Source organism: Mesoplodon densirostris, chromosome 7, assembly GCF_025265405.1.
Source record: "Mesoplodon densirostris isolate mMesDen1 chromosome 7, mMesDen1 primary haplotype, whole genome shotgun sequence".
NCBI lineage: Eukaryota > Metazoa > Chordata > Mammalia > Artiodactyla > Ziphiidae > Mesoplodon > Mesoplodon densirostris.
In genome coordinates, this window is record NC_082667.1 from 93,155,605 (window position 1) to 93,176,688 (window position 21,084).

Here is a 21,084-nt window from a genome sequence, read left to right on the forward strand (position 1 = left end):
AAAATTTTAGGCTAATATCATTGATGAACATAGGTTTACATATTGTCAACAAAAAATTAACAAATTGAATTCAACAATACATTAAAAGGATCATACACTATGATCCACTGGGACTTACCCCAGGGATGCAAGGATGGTTCAACATCCACAAATCAATCAATATGATATACCGCCTTAACAAATTGAACAATACAACTCAAATGATCATCTCAATAGAAAAAGCTTTTGACAAAACTCAGCATAAATTTATGATGAAAACTCAACAAAATGGGTATAGAGGGAACATACCTCAACATGATAAAGGCTATATATGACAATCCCACAACTAACACCATACTCAATGTGGAAAGCTAAAAGTATTTTCTGTCAGATCGGGAACAGGACAACGATGTCTACTCTTGGCATTTTTATTCAAAATAGTGTTGGAAGTCCTAGCCACAGCAATCAGAAAATAAAAAGAAATAAAAGAAATCCAAATTGGAAAAGAAGTAAAACTTTGCAAAAGACAGGATAATTTATAGATAAAATCCTAAAGACACCACTCCAAAACTGTTACAACTTATCAATGAATTCAATAAAATTGCAAGATACAAAATTAATATACGGAAATCTGTTGCATTTCTAAATAAAAACTAACTGCAAACTCTCAGAAAGAAAAATTATGAAAACAATCCCATTTATCATCACATCAAAAAGAGTCAAATACCTAGGAATAAATCTAACTAAGGATGTAAAAACCTATACTTGGAACATTATAAGACACTGATGAAAGAAATTGAACACAACACAAACAAATGGAAAAGTATAACATGCTCAAAGTTTGAAAGAATTAATATTGTTAAAATGAACTTATTACCCAAGGCAATCTACAGATTCAATGCAACTCCTATCAAAATATCAAAGGCATTTTTTTACGGAACTAGAAAAAATAATTCTAAAATGTGTATGAAAACACAAAAGACCCCAAACAGCAAAATCAATCTTGAGAAAGAAGAACCAAGCTGGCAGTATCACAATCCTTGATTTCAAACTATACTACAAAGCTCCAGTAATCAAAACCCTACAGTACTGGCACAGAAACACACACCTAGATCAATGGAAAAGAATAGAGATCCCAGAAGTGAACCCACATGTACATGGTCAATTAATCTATGACAAAGGAGTCAAGAATATAAAATGAGGAAAAAAAATCCTCTTCAATAAAGGGTGTTGGAAAAATTGGACAGCCACATGAGAAAGAGTCCAATTGGACTATTTTCTCACCCCTTACACAAAAATAAAATCAAAATTAATTAAAGACGTAAATGTAAGACCTGAAACCATAAAACTCCTAGAAGAAAACAGTGACAGTATGATATTTGACATAAGTCTTAGCAATATCTTTTTGGATCAGTCTCTTCAGGCAAGGGAAACAAAAGCAATTTTTAAAATGGAACTAAATTGGGCTTCCCTGGTGGTGCAGTGGTTGAGAGTCTGCCTGCCGATGCAGGGGACAGGGGTTCGTGCCCTGTTCCGGGAAGATCCCACATGCCACGGAGTGGCTAGGCCCGTGAGCCATGGCCGCTGAGCCTGCGTTTCCGGAACCTGTGCTCCGCAACAGGAGAGGCCACAACAGTGAGAGGCCTGCGTACCGAAAAAAAAAAAAAAAAAAAACTATATCAAACTAAAATGCCTTTGCACAGTAAAGGAAACTATCAAAAAGGCTGCCAACTGAGTAGGATATTTGCAAATTATACAGCTGATAAGGAGTTATAAACCAAAATATGCAAAGAACTCATACAACTCAACATCAAAAAAACAAACAACCCAGATAAAAAAATGGGCAGAGGACCTGAATAGACATTTTTTCAAAGAAGATGTGCATATAGCCAACAGGCACATGAAAAGATGTTCAACATCTCTAGTCATCGGGGAATTGCAAATCAAACCAACAATGAGCATCACCTCAGACCTCTCAGAGTGGCTATTATCAAAAAACAACAAATAATTGTTGGTAAAGATGTGGAGAAAAGGGAACCCTCATGCACTGTTGGTGGGAATATAAATTGGTGTATCCACTGTGGAAAACGGTATGGAGGTTCCTCAAAAAATTTAAAAATAAAACTACCGCATGATTCAACAATTCTACTCCTGGGTATTTATTCAAAGAAATGAAAACAATAATTGGAAAATAAATATGCACCCCTATGTTTATTGCAGCATTATTTACAATAGCCAAGATATGGAAGCAATCTAAGTACTCATTTATAGATTAATGGATAAAAATGATGTGAGATTATATATATGTATATATAATGGACTAATACTCAGCCTAAAAAAAAAGAATGAAATCTTGCCATCTGCAACAACAAGGGTAGACCTAGAGGGTATTATGCTAAGGTAAATACATCATAGAAAGACAAGTAGCATATGATTTCACTTATATGTGTAATCCAAAAAACAAAATAAATGAACAGACATAAAACAGAAACAGAGTCATAGGTACAGAGAACAAACAGGTGGTTGCCAGAGGGGAGATGGGTGGAGGAATGAAAGAAATAGATGAGGGAGATTAAGAGGTACAAACTTAAAAAAATATTTGACAATGGAGGAAAGACACTTTAACCATATCTTACAGATTTCATACAATTGCAATGTTATCTTTCTGATAAAGAAATTTTTCTCTGTTGTAATTTTGAAAGCTTATATTTTTATGTATATATTTATAATGCACTAGAATGCTAATAAATATAGAACAATTTTATAGCAAATTAAATTTTAATTTACAAATTATTTTTTCCAAAGCTATTCAGGTTCTATCAGAAAAGAAAAAAAGCAGAGCAGTTATTCAGTAAACTCACATGTTTTATTACTTCAATCCATGCTAAAGCTGCTTTAGTATTTGGAAGAAATGATACCTCTAAGCCTTCTTACTAAACAAGTTCCAGTGCTCTCCATGGGGAGAGTCTAGCCACTTACTACAAAGTGGGTAAAACAACAAGATTTGCTTCACTTAGATTATCAGAACATTATAACTGCTATATTTTTTTACACAGGAAATAGAGTGCTGTGTGTAATGTAATGCTGTGTTTCTTCCAAACACCAATAGTTAATGCATAAGAATCTGTGAATATTCCATATGAATCTTGAGCTTGGTGAAGTATTTGAGAAATGATATCACCCTTATTTAATGCTTAAACTCTTACAGCATACCCACACTGGGTAGCAAAACTGAATGATACTCAGTTAGACAGCGGGAGCCCTCTCCGATGGGAATGTAAGGCTACTGGAAAGCCCAGACCCACATACCGTTGGCTGAAGAATGGAGTACCCCTCTTGCTTCAGGTACTGTTGGTAATCTTAGCCTGTTCCAGTGTAATTTTAGAAGGATTTCACAAAGGACAAGCTATCTTCCTTTAGTCTTATTGAAAGCCATTTCTTAAGTATCCCTTATATTTGGAATAAGAAAAATAACATATATAAACAAGATTTTCTTTTTATTTTAATTGCCTCATTCCTTTTTTGAGTAATATATCACTTCTTTAAATTTTATTCTATCCTATAAATTCATTCAAAAATATAAGTGATTATCATAGATGTATTGCCATTTCCAGCAGACTTTTAGACCTCATCTAGTTTATTGCTGTCACTTTGCAGATAATGGCGTTATCTCCAAGAAGTAAAGTGACTTGCCCAAGATCATATATCTAGTAAGAGATGAGATTGGAAGAGAATCCTAGTCTTCTGTGTCCTGGGCACGTTCTTCACAACATCCTACTACATACTGACAAATTTATTTTTAGTAAATCTATTACATGCTTTTATTTTACTTTTTATTTTTTAACATCTTTATTGGAGTATAATTGCTTTACAATGGTGTGTTAGTTTCTGCTGTATAACAAAGTGAATCAGCTATACATTTACATATATCCCCATATATCCTCCTTCTTGTGTCTACCTCCCACCCTCCCTATCCCACCGCTCTAGGTGGTCAAAAAACACGGAGCTGATCTCCCTGTGCTATGCGGTTGCTTCCCACTAGCTATCTGTTTTACATTTGGTAGTGTATATATGTCCATGCCACTCTTTCACTTCGTTGCAGCTTAAACTTCCTCCTCCCCGTGTCCTCAAAACAACTTAATACCTACTGAATTTGATAATAAATCTATTACTATTTAAAATAAGAATAATTGTTATAATTTCAACTCTTTCCCTTGTTGTGCCCTTTCCAGGAAGGAGGGCAAAAGGGGAATAGTTCACTATTTATAGACAAAAGAGAGAGAAAGTTTGAAATTCCAAACACAGCTTCTGCCCAGGTCCTGCCATTACCAAAGGATCTCATCTGACATTTGCCTGTTTGGGCTTTGATTTGCTCTTTTGTAAAATGAAGAGATTGGATCAGATCATCCCCACAGTCCCATCCACCTCCAATATTCCCTTATTCTAAAACCAGTTAGTCCAAAACAGAACACAGTTACGCAGAAAGACAGACACAAATACAAAGAACAATAGAGTTGTTAAGGAAAACTGAGGGGGAGAGAGTGGGAATCCTGAGATACTTGTTCATTGCCTGTCTCTCTCTAATTCTCTGGGATATCAGGTAAACGTTGAGATGGGATCTGTGCTAGTTGTATTTTCAACTCCCACACCCAAGTAAAGTGAATTCCACTGGCAGATAATAGTCTGTTAAGTGAATGGGTTAATTTTTAAAATGATGTCAAATTTCTTGGCATCTTCGTTGATAGATAATCAAAGCACTGCTCACTAAAATTAAAATAATGATTTGTTTGACATTAAGTAGATAAGACATCTGGTTGTTTAACGGCATTTTAAATTTAAAATTTGCTTTTCAAATGTGTTCTTGGCCTCAGTTTACCTCAGTTTGCTCATGCTCAATCCTCTGTCTCCTGTATTGTTTCATCTGATCAGTTTACATTTTCTGACCAATAGTTCTGTACAGAATCCAGTTGCAGGGCAGTTTTTGTGTGTGTGTGTGTGTTACTGTGTTGGGAAGTGAGAGAAAAGGCAAATTTCTGACCGGATTAATATAGTAAAGAGATCTTGTGATTACCTGGTCTATATTTAACCTTGATCCCATGTATATACAGTCTCGATCCTTCTACCATTTGAACTCCTGTTTCTCCTCTGTAAAATGAATTCAAATAAAAGCAGTATCAGCTGATTTTATTTCATAAGCTTAACTAGCATACCAAACAAAAGCAGCTTATTTTAAAAACATAACCAAAAGTAAAACTCATAAGTATAACTACAGGAAAATATAGTTATAATTTCGTTTCTGACTGAGAAATAGTTGTATTTTACATAAAGATATTATATTAGAATAATGAACAGAAGATTTGTGTTCCTAAGTTGTCAAATAATGTTCAATTGCATTAATCAGAGGCTTTTTGTCTTGATCTAGGAGAGCATAACTGTAAAATCTCTATGATTTGTTCACTTTCTGTATCTATTTTTTTAATTCCATTACAGAGTAGGATTGAGATGTTTAATGGAGTATTGATGATCCACAATGTGAATCAATCAGATGCTGGAATGTATCAGTGTTTGGCTGAAAATAAATATGGAGCCATTTATGGGAGTGCTGAGCTGAAGATTCTAGGTATGCAATTTCTAAGTTAATAAAGAGGAAAAAAAATGTTGCTGCTTTTCATGCTCTAATTCTTACTGTACTGAAGGTTTATGATGTGATCGTAAAAACCTATTTTATGGTTTGAAAAGAAATACTATGTCTTGCTTATATGTATTTTTTTAAGCTTGAGGAGACAAGTATACATGGTGTACAGTTTGTCCCATAACTTTCTATAAGATTTTCTCTAATTTTAGTTTTAATCCTAAGAGGTTTATGCAATATGTCTTTTCTATGGCATTAAAAGAAATCATGTAAGAAAAGTATGTTAACTTTCAAGGAAGAATGCTTTAAGTGTAGGGAATCAGAATGTATGTTTTCAACACAGCAGTGCTTAATGTTCTCCCAAGCAGCTCCTACCTACCAGTAGGTATGTGGCTCCTGCAAGGTGGGACTCCTAAGTAAATCGCCCTCTCTTGAAGGGTCATCAACCATTGTCACCCTTCCAGGTTGATGAAAGCCCTTCTGAAGCCAGGACAGCAAGCTCCTAGTGTTATACACTCTTGAGAATATAACCACAACACTAACACTACTTCACTCTTTACTACAAGAAAAATTCAGTCCAGGGGGATAAGCTACCCAGATTGAGCATGGTTCAGTTTCTGGAATGGATTTTACTTTTTCCCACTCTCATGATTTTCTAAGCTTTTGTTCTGGGATGATTATAATACAAAGAGAGAGACATAGATGATCTTAATGCACCATCTCCCAAACGTGAACAGGAACCTAAGTGTGCTTTGTACTTTCCACTGACCCAAAGCACAACATTAACAGAAACACCCAAGATCTCTGGAATCTGAAAATGCACCATTCACATATCAGCTGTGTGATAAATCAAAACCATAAATCAAATTGAATAATGAATGTTTACATTTGAAATTTCTTCACATTATCACAAATCCATCCAAAATAGATATAGGAGTCCACGTTTCAATGTCGTACATACTAACCAATCAAATATTAATGTACTTTCCTGTCAGCTCATACTCCAACATTTCTGAATTAAAAAGCTGATTCAGCTTTCACCTAGTTAATATTTTATCCAGAAACACTCTCAAATGTGTCCCTTTCTCATTCACTAGACATATTTTCAAAATTATGTTTAATAAGGTATATTCCCAGTAGGCAACCAAAAATATCACCTGCAATCTTCCTATAAATTCCTTAACTTTTCTTTCAACTTTTTAATCCATCTCAATTTGTACCTTTTTTGTGTGTGTTGCATCTTTTACTGTTGTGTGCCATGCATTATACTGATATGTGATGGACATAAAAAACTTATGAAACATTCATAAAATTGTCATATTGGCATAAATAAATGTCTCAGATACAGTAAACTTGTATACATATTTCCAGTTTCTCTTTTAGATTCAAAGGTGACTTTTTTGTTTGTTTGTTTTTGTCTCTCTGTCATGTGTTGTTTTAGTCCAGCATTCTCAACCACAGCTACCTACTGGAATTTCCTGGGAAGTTTAATCAAAACTGTCTTAAAATGATCAGGCCTAGATGAATAATTGCAAACAATGAAATAAAATTTTAATTGAAATTTAAATAATTCAATTTCTTAAAAATATATTTCTTTCAAAACTACATTTAATTTTGTATACTATTAAAATAAAATATGCATTGAGACTCATAGATAGGAAATGGGCTACACAGGATTGCCTTCTATGCAGATAACCTCCATTTTTCCAAAGGAAGCCCAAAATATAGACTTCTGTGTCCAGCCCCTTCACCTTTTGTCCAAAGTGCTCATTAGTCTTTCACAATTAAAGTTGATAATCATAATTAAAGCATCTCATTCTTTGAAACAGCCTTTGTCTCTGGGCCCCACAATTGTATGGAACTATCACCTGCTGATGGAAAGAAAAGCCAATAAGATAGCTACTAAATAATAATAAATTAAATTTCAAGTTAGTGCCTTTTACATGTGTAGATATCCTATGATTTTATTAGAAATGCATTCCAAAGATAAAGTTGCCAAATCTTGGTGAATCATCCATTAGAGGTTATTGTCATTGCCTGTGGTAGAACTAACCTTTTACTTTTTCACAGCTTCAGCTCCCACTTTTACACTGAATCAACTGAAGAAAACAATAATTATTACTAAAGGCCAAGAAGTCATCATAGAGTGCAAACCCCAAGGCTCTCCAAAACCAACCATCACTTGGAAGAAGGGAGAAAAAGCAGTTAGAGAGAATAAAAGGTTAGAAGTCTATTTCATAATTCAAACTCTTAATATCAGACTTTTTGAATGCAGATGATACAAACACAGTATATGTCTTGCCATAATTGTGAGATATATGTCATGAAATGACTGAACTATGGTTTTGTCTACATAATGATTAAAAAAAATCAAGTTATAAAGTTATAAAGAAAAATGTTATACCTCAATATAGCCAGACTTCTTTGCTTCAGTGGTGTTTCAGCACCCGTTGGGAATTTCACCAGGTTATGAAGAAAGCAAGCACTTTCATTAAGTTAGTAATTTTTGGCTTTCATTTGCATCTGAAGATTTGAGGATCCACAAGTTATCTATGATAATTTTTAGAGATCGGGTTTTCATTTCCATGTTAATATTTAAAATAATATAAATATACCATGGATCTTCTGGATCATCACTTTATGACAGAATACTTCCAAGTGAAATTTGTGCCGAAGTTTGCATTTTTGTTTTCAATCACACTGATGCAAAATACTATAGAATTATTTCAATTGCCACAGGCAAATGAGAAATGTTCAGAAAACTATTTAACGTATAAAGGTTTGTCTTTGGTATGTAAAGCCAAAGGATACCACAGGAATACAAATGGGGAAAAGTGATGAGAGAATCAAATAGTTGCATGACAGTCTATATATGGGAAATTTGAAAGTCCCATGCTTTACCAATCATTATCATGTGGTGTTTTAACTTTGGCATAATATTATCCTCCATTCTGTTAAAATAATGTTGTGTATGTTGTTTTACATTTTTGTTTTTCATTTGATCTATAAAGATAAGGAGTTTATGTTTTGTTTTATGTTTGGCTGTCTGTAAACATATAGCTAAAATAATTTAAGCCAGCATTAGGGGTCCATTTAAGCAATTCTTTAAGTAATTTTGGAATATTTTGAAATACTTGAAAAATTTCTTTAGAAAATATATATATTTTTCCCATTCAATTCTGAGAAACATTGTTTTAAATTGCTTGTCTCTGATGAAATAATTTATGAATGATTGGATTCCATCCAGGCCCAAGAACCTACACTGCCTGGAAAAGGTGATAACCTAGAATTGACATGGGTCATAATGGACATTTTGTTTTGAAAATATTTTCTCTTTCTTAGTGGGGGTAGTGTTGGGCAGCAAATCACACACTGTGAGATCAGCGTTGCATTTCGTTGAATTGCATTTGGTTGAATTATATATGGTCGAATTGAAGTTTTTTGGATTATTGCTCAGAAATATGAAAAAAAAACTAACACAAATCTTTCATTAAAGCAGAAGAAAATTAATTCATCAAATACCAGTAAGAACATATTTACATTGCTTGGTTATCATTTTTTCTGAATGTATTAAAATTTTTCATATCATCAAAATATATATGCCATATTAGTACAAGCCATTCCATTTGAAATGCATTACTTTGTTTTATGTTTGTGGATGGCATGTGAGCCTTGTCTTATTTATTTCAGTTCACCATATAATGTTCCTCATCAACTATTCATAGACATCACATTGAGTTTAAAAATGTAGCATCTCTTTTGTCAAAGCAAAAGTACTGAGAGAGGAACGGGATTATGGGTTTTCTATTACAACAGATATGAACATAATAACCTTTTTATTTGCCAGAATTTAAAAAGTATAGTTTGTGAATTTTCCATTTTTCTTGCTCACTTTTCTATTCACTGCTAACCCCTTGGGTTAGTGAGACAAATACAATGGCTTCAAACTCACATCACTCAATTTTTCCAGATCTAAATATTTCTGGTCAAAGTGCTATTTAGGAAAAAGGCTGGAAGGTGTTTTTGTTTAAGTAAAAGGAAGATTTGGACACAATTACTTAACATTGTGTTACCCTGATATGTTTATATCATAATAGGTTGGTAAACTGGTTTAATTTAATAACAAAGATCAAAGGTAATAGTTCATTTTTATATTTTTTTTGGCCACATCTGCATGACATGCAAGATCTTAGTTCCCTGACCAAGGATTCAACCCATGCCCCATGCAGTGGAAGCACAGAGTCTTAACCACTGGGCCACCAGGGAAGTCCCAAAAGGGCATTTTTATTCTTAAAAATTGACAGGACCACTTGCAAAATATAATTTTTAGTTGTGTACAGTTTACTACCACACTGAGACTTCAGGTTTCATAAAAAATAAAATCTAGTTGGGTATAAAAAAATAAATGTTCAAATATTAAAATAAGAGGCTAAGATTTAATTAACAATAGAAAGAATTCCACAAAGTAGTATAAGAAGACACACATAGATATTTGGACAACTGTACATTCTAAAAATATGAATGGAAACTTGAAACTTAAGATTTTAATTATATGTATTATACATTCTTTAAAATAGCATCTCAGTTACACATGACAACTTATTTTCTTACATATATTTTAGATCGTTTGTCTCTGTTACAAAGCACCTCAACCATTTGTAAGAATTGTAAATATAAGCTTAAGTGGAAAGGGAGATGTTAGAAAACTGTTAAGGCTTTGAAAACTTTGGGTCATATGTAGTTCACATGGGGCTACAGATTCAAATCATAGTTTATTTTGTTGTAATATAAGTATATTCACCATTCATGTTATCTTCATCAAGTATGTCCCCCACTCATGCAACATACAACTGGGAAAAAAATGTTAAACGAATAGCTTTGCCCTTCATTCATAATCTTCACAGTTATTTGGAGTCTTTCCAAATTAAAGATTGAAACAGCAAATGGCATTTTCCTACATGGGCAAATAAAGACTAGTATTACATTGGGTAAAAGGTTTTAAAGTAATAATATATCATAAGAAGAACATTTAAGTGTGAGAAACATATCCCAAAGCATAAAATTGTGTCCAGAGCAATAGCATAAAAATGTAATAAAAGCTTTCTAATTGCAGAAAAAATGTTACCTAATCATCTGAAAACATGTCAGAAACTCAAAAAGGTGAATTTAAATATAGCATTAATTTCAATTTAACTCTAAACTGTAAATGCAATGTTATAACAACTGGAGGTTAATAGTCAGTCATTTGTTTTATCAATACAGTGTCAAACAATTTATTAGCTTACCTTTTCTGCCACATTTTCATGGAATGTTCCCAAATTCAGTTTCATTTTGTTTGTTTTGGGAGGGATACTTCAAAGTGCAGACTTTTTTGAATTTATCTGTTTCACTAAAGAAATACAGAAACCATTATTCTAAAGTTTAAAATTTAGTAAGGAATAACTAGAACACAACATGAATTTTAGAAGAAATATGATTAATAAGTTGTCTGATTATACGTTACAAAATATTTCATTCATTTGGCCCTAAATGATACATCTAAAGTATGTAAGAAAATTGATTATATTAGAGTTTGAGATTTGCTTTTAGTCATTTTTTTGTTTATATTACAGAATGAGTTGTTTATATCAGAAAATGATCAGTATGAACTGTTGTTCAAACATTAAATCATATTATTATTAATAATGATGATGATTACTCATAAGTCTGTAACATTTATAATTTACAGAGCACTTTAACATTGTGGGTAACAGAACCCAGTGTGTAAAACAGGAAGACTATGAGTTTTCAACAAGTTACTTAGTTTTCTTACTTATAAAATTGGAATCTAAAAGAGTAACCTTGTTGGGTTCTGAAAAATAAATGAAATTTTGTGTGTAAAATACATTGGCTGGCGTATGGCATTTAGTAAGTGCTCAATGAATGTTACCATGGTGATGAAGTTGTTGCTGCTGAAGTTGACAGTGGTGGTGTCGGTGATGATGATGGTATCATTTGAGCCTTTGAATCTTTGCATACTGGTCTCAATTTTTTGTTATCAATAGTTCTGAAAAACTTTAACACTTTCCTATCCTTTCTCTACCAATTAAGGGAAACATACCTGAACTAAGTTATTATCTGGCATTAAAGGAGTCTTTTGGGCCTTCCATGTGACAAATTTGTTAATCTGAGTCCCTAAATTGACATTCTTTGTCCATCACACCCCAAACCTCCACTTCTTGGCATCTATTCTTGGTGTGGCCATTCTCACCAATCTTACCTACTCCTAGTTCAGTATCATTGAGATAATTTCTGAACTAGCAGGTGGAATAGTTCCTTGTTCCATGATCAGTATTTAGGGCCATGTGAATATACATATAGATAAATATACATGGGGAGTTAATGGAAATAGAGAAAAAGATTTTAAAACTATATTTATTATTTTTCTTTTAAGAAATCTCTTGGTTTTGCCCCATTTCTTTTAAAGATCACCAGCACATATCCACTTAAGTTCCTTTATCAATCATGTCCATTTTCATACTAAAAGGAATTTGCTCCAGGAGTACTAAGACATGAAACAGTCCATGGGGATATTCTCCTCTAGTATACTTTCATTCGGAATGTTCTGCTCATCAACCTCATATTAGATTTTCACTTCAGCTCATTATTTCCATTACTTGGCCATTAACTTTTGTTAAAATATAATCACCCAGAGGCACTCCAGCAGTGCACAAATATTAAGCTTACATTATTCCTTGTTCATTTCCTGTACTTTTTGTGGACAAAGACAATTTTGGCTGAAATGAAGAATACATAGCTTTTGGTAAAGGCACGATTTGTTTTGTTTCCTTTTCATCTGCACATATATAAACTGTTATTGCAATGCATAGAATATGCCATACATGTTTTAAAAATTATTGACAATTATTGGAATAAGTACCAATTTTTATTTCTAGACAGCAGTGGTGGGTACCACTTACAGAGATAATAGACTATAATTCAGATGGGTGCTGAAGAAACCCTGCATCCCAAAATATAAAAAAATATCCTATGGAGGGGCAGTATTATAGCGTAATTTTTCTTTTATGGGTCTATAATCTAAGGAAAGACTTGTCCAAAATCCCTTGTAATAATCCCCTCCTCACCAAAGGAGCTTCAGAACGGCGAAGTTTCCAACTTACTCATTTAACACGCAGAGAAAATCGCACTTGGAGTGCCCATTAGTTGACTTCTAGTGGGAATTCATGTTGTGTTTATTAGGCAACAATGATCAGGCTCACATATTGACTCACAGACATATGGAAAAATATATTCTTAGCACAAGCCCTGAAGGACACTGTTACTGAGGGGAAAACAGGGTCTTCTTTCATTTCCTAAGGAAAAAGAGGAATTCATGGGTATAATTAAGGTCTTGTTTCTGTCCCTTTATTTCCATCCACATGCTGTGTCTGCTAATGAACAAGCTGTTTCGTTGTTTCCTCTGTGACAATGTCTTTTACATATTAAGAACATAAAACAATATAGACCCTAGGTATCTTGATTTTTTCAGGGTCTAAGAAATGTATAATGAGAGGAAATGAGCATTCATATATCAAGAATATATCAGTTGACTTCCTTTATTAATTAAAATCTATGCTTTCAAAGGAAATAAAATAAAATAACATTTATCTAAGGGAAGAGAAGGTTGATAGCTGATTTCATAAGTTTTAATATGTGTGAACTGCTTGCAATCTACAATGTTTTATCTACTATGTTTATCAGGGACTGTGAATTGCTGTTCCAGAGGCCCACCAAGCTTAAGGGGATGAGGAGGAAATGGCCTTACATTCATTATGGAGGGGTTAGGATGCTGACTTCCTGGTTTCAAAAGCTAACTGCAGAAGGTTCTGCCTAATTAAACTTCTCTTTAAAATGTTAGCAAAACACTAAAGAGGAAAAAATGCAAAACCATAGGAGCATTGGAAATTAACCAATGTATATGAACAAATTTTTGGCCTCTAGGAGGAATCATGCCTTTAAGTAAAAATGGGCTCAATTAAGAAATGCTCAAGGGCTATTAAAACCTAGGTCCCTGAAACTACAAATAAATCAATATAAGAAATCAAAAGGGAGTATTCCACTAACCGCCTTCCACCCTCCAAAGTATTTTATATTTAATTACTCTGAACTCTCATAATTCCCCAAAGCAGGTTATTCATTTTCTCACCTTGTAAACTTTACACAAACTTTTCCCTTCTCTCTCCTCCCCTTCCTTGTAGCATGCTGGTCAACCTCAATAACAATTGAAACCCTAACTCAAAAGACAGAACTCTCTTCTTATGCTTTCTTACCATTGGAAATGCTCAAGCAGATACAATAATCAAGAAGCTGTAGTTAGTAGGAAGTTAGATAAATGATGTAACTCAACTTCTAACTTTTAATTTAGTTCCCAACATGTGCCAATTCACAACCCTCTGATTTAGATATTGTCATCTCTAATATACCAATTTTGAAACTTAAAGAGATTAAATGACTTGTTCAAGGTCATCCATCATAAAGCTGAGCTTTAAAAATCAGTCTGATGCTAGTCAATGATTCTCTGACAATCTTTAATAGTCAGATTGTCTAGCAGTGACAATCTACATGGAGAATAGTGATTGAATACCTTCTTAGTGTCCATGATGTTTCTGATAATTCTGATTCACCTTCCCTGTCTATACTCAAAAGCTGCATGAACAACGTCATAGGCAGTTTTCACACACACACACACTGACAAATATTCAGAAAATCCTCCAAATAAATAACTAAATTTGAATCTAATTTTCCTTCCAACAAAAGCCATGGAGCCAAACTAAAAACCAAGAGACACAGTGGTCAAAATTTCACCTTGCTTTTATTTTTTTCTTTCTCCATCTTACCTTATGATAAACTAGACCACATAGGTATTGATTGACAATCCAGTTATAAGAAATATTATTTGTTCTTTAGTTTCAGTGGCACATTGATCAATTGATCAAGTGGTATAGAAAAAATAATTCTAAAGATACCATTATTGTGATGCTTCTGGGCTGTGCTCGAATATTTTTCCCATTGTAGATCTCCCTTATTTTGAGGGATACCCAATGTTTCTAAACTTGGTCTTCCTCAGGCAATGAATCACCCCAAATTATTCAAACTTATTGAGTAACAACGTGCTCACACTACGTCAAATAGTTGAATGGGAATGGAAGATCAAAAGAATTCTCACATTTTCAGATGATTCCATTTTCAAAAGTATGTTTAGATAATATAATAATGACATGAATATTCAAATTAATGACATTCATTTAAAGACAAAACATGCATGTAAAAAAGCTTCAAATTATTTTTTCCTAAAATTTCCCAAATTTAAGGTCATGGAAAATCTAAATGTTCCTCTTCAAAGGTCTTCACGCATTTTTTCATGATCTCACCATCAGTTTGTTTCATTTCCACTTTTTAAAAATGTGTTAAATATAACAAAAAATGCCTCAGTTCCCAAGAGGAGGTAACACTGAAGAAGTCAGTTAATTTATGCTGCAAATGACAACAAAATAATTCTGGCTCTGTTGTGCTATGAACACCTCCAGTTTGTGGCTTTACATCTCTAGCTAATTACTAGTTTAACAAATAGTTCATAAATTCTACTTCTAAATATGGTTCATTTACCCCAGTTACTATAAATTGCTGTACAAGTTGCTTAGTTATGCTCTCCACATAGGCACAACTTGAACAAATCATTAATTGCTTAAAGGCTTTTCTTTTCCAAAAGCCCCCCAGACTACAGTGTTCAGCTTAATTTGTCCTTAATACAAACAACATCTAAAATACTTGGGAATTCAAGCATCTAAGTACATACTACTGACTGATCCTACTATCTCACCAAGTGACTCTTCAGTGAATATAAAATAGTGAAAAGAAACGATTCTGGGGATGTTTAGAAAAAAAAGTATTTTATCATGGACATTTGTAGCTTCCTCTGAGAGTTACAGAGTCACTTCTGTTCAGTTTTTGCATAAATCAGCATCTAATTTAACTATGGTTGACTCATAATGGGAATTAGTGGGCTGCTTACTAATTAGGGCATAGACACAATAACCTTGACAACAATGAAAAACAACCTGCAGATCATTTCTGTAAAAGATAACATACACACATGTAATCATTAGCATGTTTGCTTCTCTTTGCTCAAATAACAGAGTTATTTATCAGATAAGGTTAGATAGATAGATGAATAGATTGATAGATAGATAAATAGATGATAGGTAGAAAAATATAAGATGAACACTATGTTTTTAGTTGTATCTAGAGGTTTCAGGGTACCAATTTATTTTTGTTTTTCTCTCTTTTCAGTTGTAAATAAGAGCTCCACTTCTTTCCCTAATGCCAAATTGTTCTGTTTAATTCAATTTATTTCAGTGAAAACAAAACTTTATTCAACATATACTGAATGTAAGACACTATGCCAGTTCATACCAAAACAAGTAAGACAGAATCTCAACCCTCAAGGTGGCACCTGTTTAAAGGGCAATAAAACTAACTCATAGATAATTATAAAACAGGATATTTAAGGTAATAATAACATAGGATTATTAACACAGGATCCTTAATAGATACTATTTAGGTAATATTAACAGGATAATTAAGACAACAATAAAAATAAATACCTTTTATTGAGAATTGGTTCTTTTATCTAGACAGTACTTAATATCAATCCTCAAAATAAGGTACCATTGTAAGGGACATAAATCAACCTCATTTTAAATAAGGTGATTGAGTCACAGAGAGATTGCCTAAGGCCACACACATAGCAAGTTACAGAGTCAGAAAGAAAGTCCAATTCTCATTGGAGCCAAACCATTTCTTGGTATATTCCATTCTGTAAAAAAAAACTTTTGTGATTTAAGAAAAGGAGAAAATTAAATCTGTATGGAAGATGAGGGAAAACTTGGATGAACCGCCATTTGAAATAGTCCTGAAATAGGATTTGACACATAGAGGTAGAATGTATTTTACAAAGAGTTTAGAATTTGCAAAAAAAAAAAAAAAAAAAAAAAAATCATGAATCCAGCACACTTTTGTGAAAAATAAATACTATTATTTGGCCAAGGAATAGATTATGTGTAAAAATGTAAATAAGCAGGAAAGATTGAATAGCTAAGGACAAATTGATGAGAACTTGGAAAGACAAATTGAGTCTATGCTTAATTTAGTAGCCAAAGGGTAGTTTTTAAAAGACTAAGCTCACATCTATTTGGGAATACTTACTTTTATTATACAGTTTTTTAAACTAAATTTAAGTTTTCTATAACAGAAAAAATATGTCCGAAATATTACACTAATCTTCCCAAAAGAAAAAAGATAAAACGATGACAAATATAAAATATGTAAATAAATATTATTTAAATATCTTGATTTTATCACTGAGCTGACAAGACTGTCAGGAGGAAATGCAAAGGCCAGGATCTGAGCTTACCCTGGACTCATGTGCCAAAACTGGCTTTTATCTCAAGGGCATTTACTGACCTTAGTTTTTATGTGTTGCTGGGACAAGGGGGAAGACAAAGCCCACAGCATGCCCCCTATAAGACTGGCTCACAAGTGGCTACCCATGCAGAGTAAAACTGACTTTAATATTAATCAACCCACTTGGAAAAATCACAAGGAAAATCATATCTTGTGTCTGAGTTCTGAATGGAGGGAGGTGGTCTTTCACTGAGATTTTGTAATTACCAGTAAGAAACCCTAAGATATAGGGCCTGGGCAGCCTGAAGAATTCAATGTAAGAATGTAGTTAAGGTCAACCCCAACATGAAGTGAACCCAGACACTTAAGGTACAACAAAGAATTAAAGGTAATGAAAGTACCCATATGTAGGCAATTTTTGTTTTATATTGCCATAAAAAAATAATACTTTTTAATGTTAAAAAATAAGAAAAAAAATCAAAAACTCAAAAGACATAACATGAGAGGGTATTTGGAGTTAAAGTGTTCCAAGATACTTGAATTATTTGGAAACAGGTAAATATATTTATTAATTTTAGAATTTGCTAAGTTTAAGTGTGTCTAAATTTTTAGTACAATGAATAAGAGGATTGAAATTAAGTGTGCTGTTTCCAAACTAGTTGAGGAAATAAATATAATGAAAATATTAACTAATCGATGAACAGAGGAGAATGAATATATATATACACACACACATACACACACACACACACACATATGACAAATGAGGGACAAATAGGAAGTATGAAATAAATTAGTAAAATACACTCAAACATCAGGAATGACTAGAAATATTGAACTAAAATAAAAATCTGTTAATCATATGTTTACAAGAGATATGCTTAAAGCATAAGGAAATAGGAAAGCTGGAAGTTAAAGAGTAGGAAAAGATTTATCAATTAAATACTAACCCCTCCAAAAACTTAACTCCATCCATATCATAAAAATAGACTATAAAAGAAGAAAAATAAAGATGGTCATTATATAAAAAAAGCTTAAATTGATCAAGCAAACAATTTAAAGTCTGTACATCTCTTATAACTGCTTCAAAATATGCAAAATAAAAATTAACCAATTTATAAGAAAAAAAATAGGTGAATCGCAGTAGGTGAATTTAACATATATTCCTTGTATTTCAGAACTTAGAGGAAAATTTATATCTTAAAGGCTTATATTAGAAAAGGAGAAAGCTGAAAATGAAAGAGTTAAGTGTCTATCTTAAGAATTTAGGAAAAGAACATGAAACTAAACTTACAGAAAGTAACAAGGAATTAATAAAAGCAAAAAATTAATTAAACTGCAAACAAATATCAAACATAATTTAACGGTTGACCAAATATTGGTCCTTTCAACAGTCTAAGAAAATTGGCACATCCCTAGTGATCAAGAACATGAGAGAAGACATAAAAAAATTTAAGAGAAAAAATGAAAACATAAGCACAAATTTTGCAGACAAATTGAAAACATAGTAAGAATATGAGGAATAATTGAATGTCAACAAAGTTGTATGCTTAAATGAAAAGGAGAGATAAAACATAATTTCCCAAACTGACTCAAGAAAAATTGGAAAATCCAAATAGTCAACTAATTATTATATTAATCGTTAAAAACCTTCACCCCTCCCACCACACTCAAACTCCAGGCCCAGATACTTTTACTTAAAAGTTCTACCAAACAAAGAATAAATGATTCCAATCTTACACAGTTGTTTTACAGTATAGAAAAGAAGGAAAACAACCTAACTGAAGCTGACAAAGAGAGTATGAGAAGTAAAATTACAAACCAAGCCCTCTCATGAGCACAGATTTAAAAATTCTAAACAAAATATTTGCAAATATAAAACAATAGAATCTAAAAATGATACTACATGACCAATTTGGGTTTCACATAGGAAACCAAGTTAATTTAGCATGAGAAAATCAATTTATACAATTTACCACATTAAGCATTAAACAAGAAAAATCTTAATGTCATCTCAATAGAGCAGAGAAAGCATTTGATGAAATATACCTGTTTATGATTTTAAAAAGTCTCTAGCACCTGGAGGGGAGGTGCGGGGACATTCTAAACCTCTGAAGGTATCAATCATTCAATCAATAAACTAAGAATAGCAAAATATTAGAAGCATCCCCTTTGAGACTGGGAAATAGACAAGAGTTTCTGCTATAGCCAAATTCAGCATTTTATTAGAGGTCCCAGCCAGCAAGGGAAGAGAAGAAAAAGTATGAGAAATGGAAAGTAAAAAGGAAATAGAAAGTAATGAAAGTAAAGCTTTCATTATTGGCAAAATACTTAATTGTACACAAAGAAAGCTCAAAATAATATATAGGAAAATTATTTTAATTGCTTAGAGAGTTAACTAGGTTTCTCAATACAAAACATAAATAAATTTGCATTTCTATACAACAAAACAAAAAGAGTGAGAAATTTACAATGGCATCAAAGAAGTTACTTTTGAATGGGAGGCTTTGGAATTGTTCAGGGAGGGACAAACAGCATGCTTCTGGGATTAGTAATGTTCTAATTTTAAAATTTATATTTAGTTAAAATATATGATTTAATTTATCTATACCTGATAACTTTTTCAAAAATATAGTACACCCAGGACCCAGTATTCTAGAAGCTTATTGCTTATTCCCTCTTTTCTGATGCCAGAGGAGCATTTTAAGTGTCATATTCTCAAAGGCTTTTTTGAAAGAAACTCCTTTTTAAGATTCCGTGCAAAGCAGTTACAGAGACAAGTGGCTTGAGTTTGGGATTTTCCCATAGCAATTTAGATATTTTTGTACTCTTCATCACTGTGTGCACCAGCAGTGTCATTGGACTGAAATTACTAATAACAGGGATTTACTAAACACCCATTGTGTACCAAGCTATGTTGCTTAATACTTTATAGATGCTGTTTCTTTCAAAGATGTTTTCTATGTGTTGTGGGATGTGCGTATGAACAAGTAGAAATGGAATAAGAGCAGACAATGTGAGAATGCCTGAGTATAGATCTGACTATATTGTTTGTGTTTTTTGAGAAAAATATATAAAATATTTAGGGTTTACCTATAATTTTTTTTTTTTTGGTACAACTGGTTTCTCTGCTGGAATGGATCATTTTGTACACAGTTTTCTCAGGGTATCGGAAGGTCATTGCTTTCAGAACCCTCTGCATGGATGCTCAAGACCCTTATATAAAATGGCTTGTACAGTCTGCCCTACATATCTCTGTGTTCCACATCTATGGACTCAACCTTCTGTTGATCAATCTTCTAGCTATGTGCCAGAAGATAGAGAGGGCTGGCTGTATATGCATATTCTTAAGCTTTTCTTTTAACATCTATTATAAGATACTGGTTGACCTGTACATTATAAAATTCAATTAAAAAAAATTTAAAGTATTGAAATAGTATTTAGGAAATCCTCGGTCTCACATTTCATGATAGTTCTTGGTAAGTAAATTAAACATGAAAAAAATTACTTATTTACTTGTTAGATGTTTGGTTGTACCCCAATTTTTTCATATACTCATTTTTTGATGATTTAATCATTATTGGGAAAAAAAAAGAGAAGTGAACATCACCACTTGCTAGCTGTGTGAATTGAACAATAATAATAATTGATAACATTTATTATGGGCTTAGAGCAGGACAGGAATATGTGAAAGCATTACCTATATTAGCTCATTCACTCCCACAAGGTTGGCTTTTGAATCCTTCCCATTTTACAGACACAGAAATTGAGCTCTACAAGCGTGAAATAATTTGACAAGTCAAACAGTTAGTATGGGGTCAGTGGTGACAGGCTTCACATTTAGAAACCCCAGCCCCACTTATGCTCTTAAGCACTTAATAAAGAAATACCATCTCACATATACTGAGCTTGCCTAATTATCTTTCTAAGTCTCAGTTTTCTCATTTGTAAAGTGAAGCCAATGATAATTAACTCAGATTTTTGTGAGACTCTAAGATTTTGCATATTGACTTTTTTATTATTAAAGTATA

The 21,084-nt window shown here is 32.8% G+C and overlaps 1 protein-coding gene across 1 annotated transcript in view; it reads left to right on the top strand.

Annotated features, from left to right (window-relative positions):
- CNTN5 (contactin 5) overlaps positions 1–21,084 on the top strand; it is a 586,668-nt gene that overhangs the window by 273,998 nt on the left and 291,586 nt on the right. Inside the window, exons 9-11 of the mRNA XM_060105234.1 lie at positions 3,188–3,324; positions 5,470–5,599; positions 7,682–7,832. Of these exons, the coding sequence (XP_059961217.1) occupies positions 3,188–3,324; positions 5,470–5,599; positions 7,682–7,832 (418 nt within the window). The remainder of the gene's footprint in view (positions 1–3,187; positions 3,325–5,469; positions 5,600–7,681; positions 7,833–21,084) is intronic.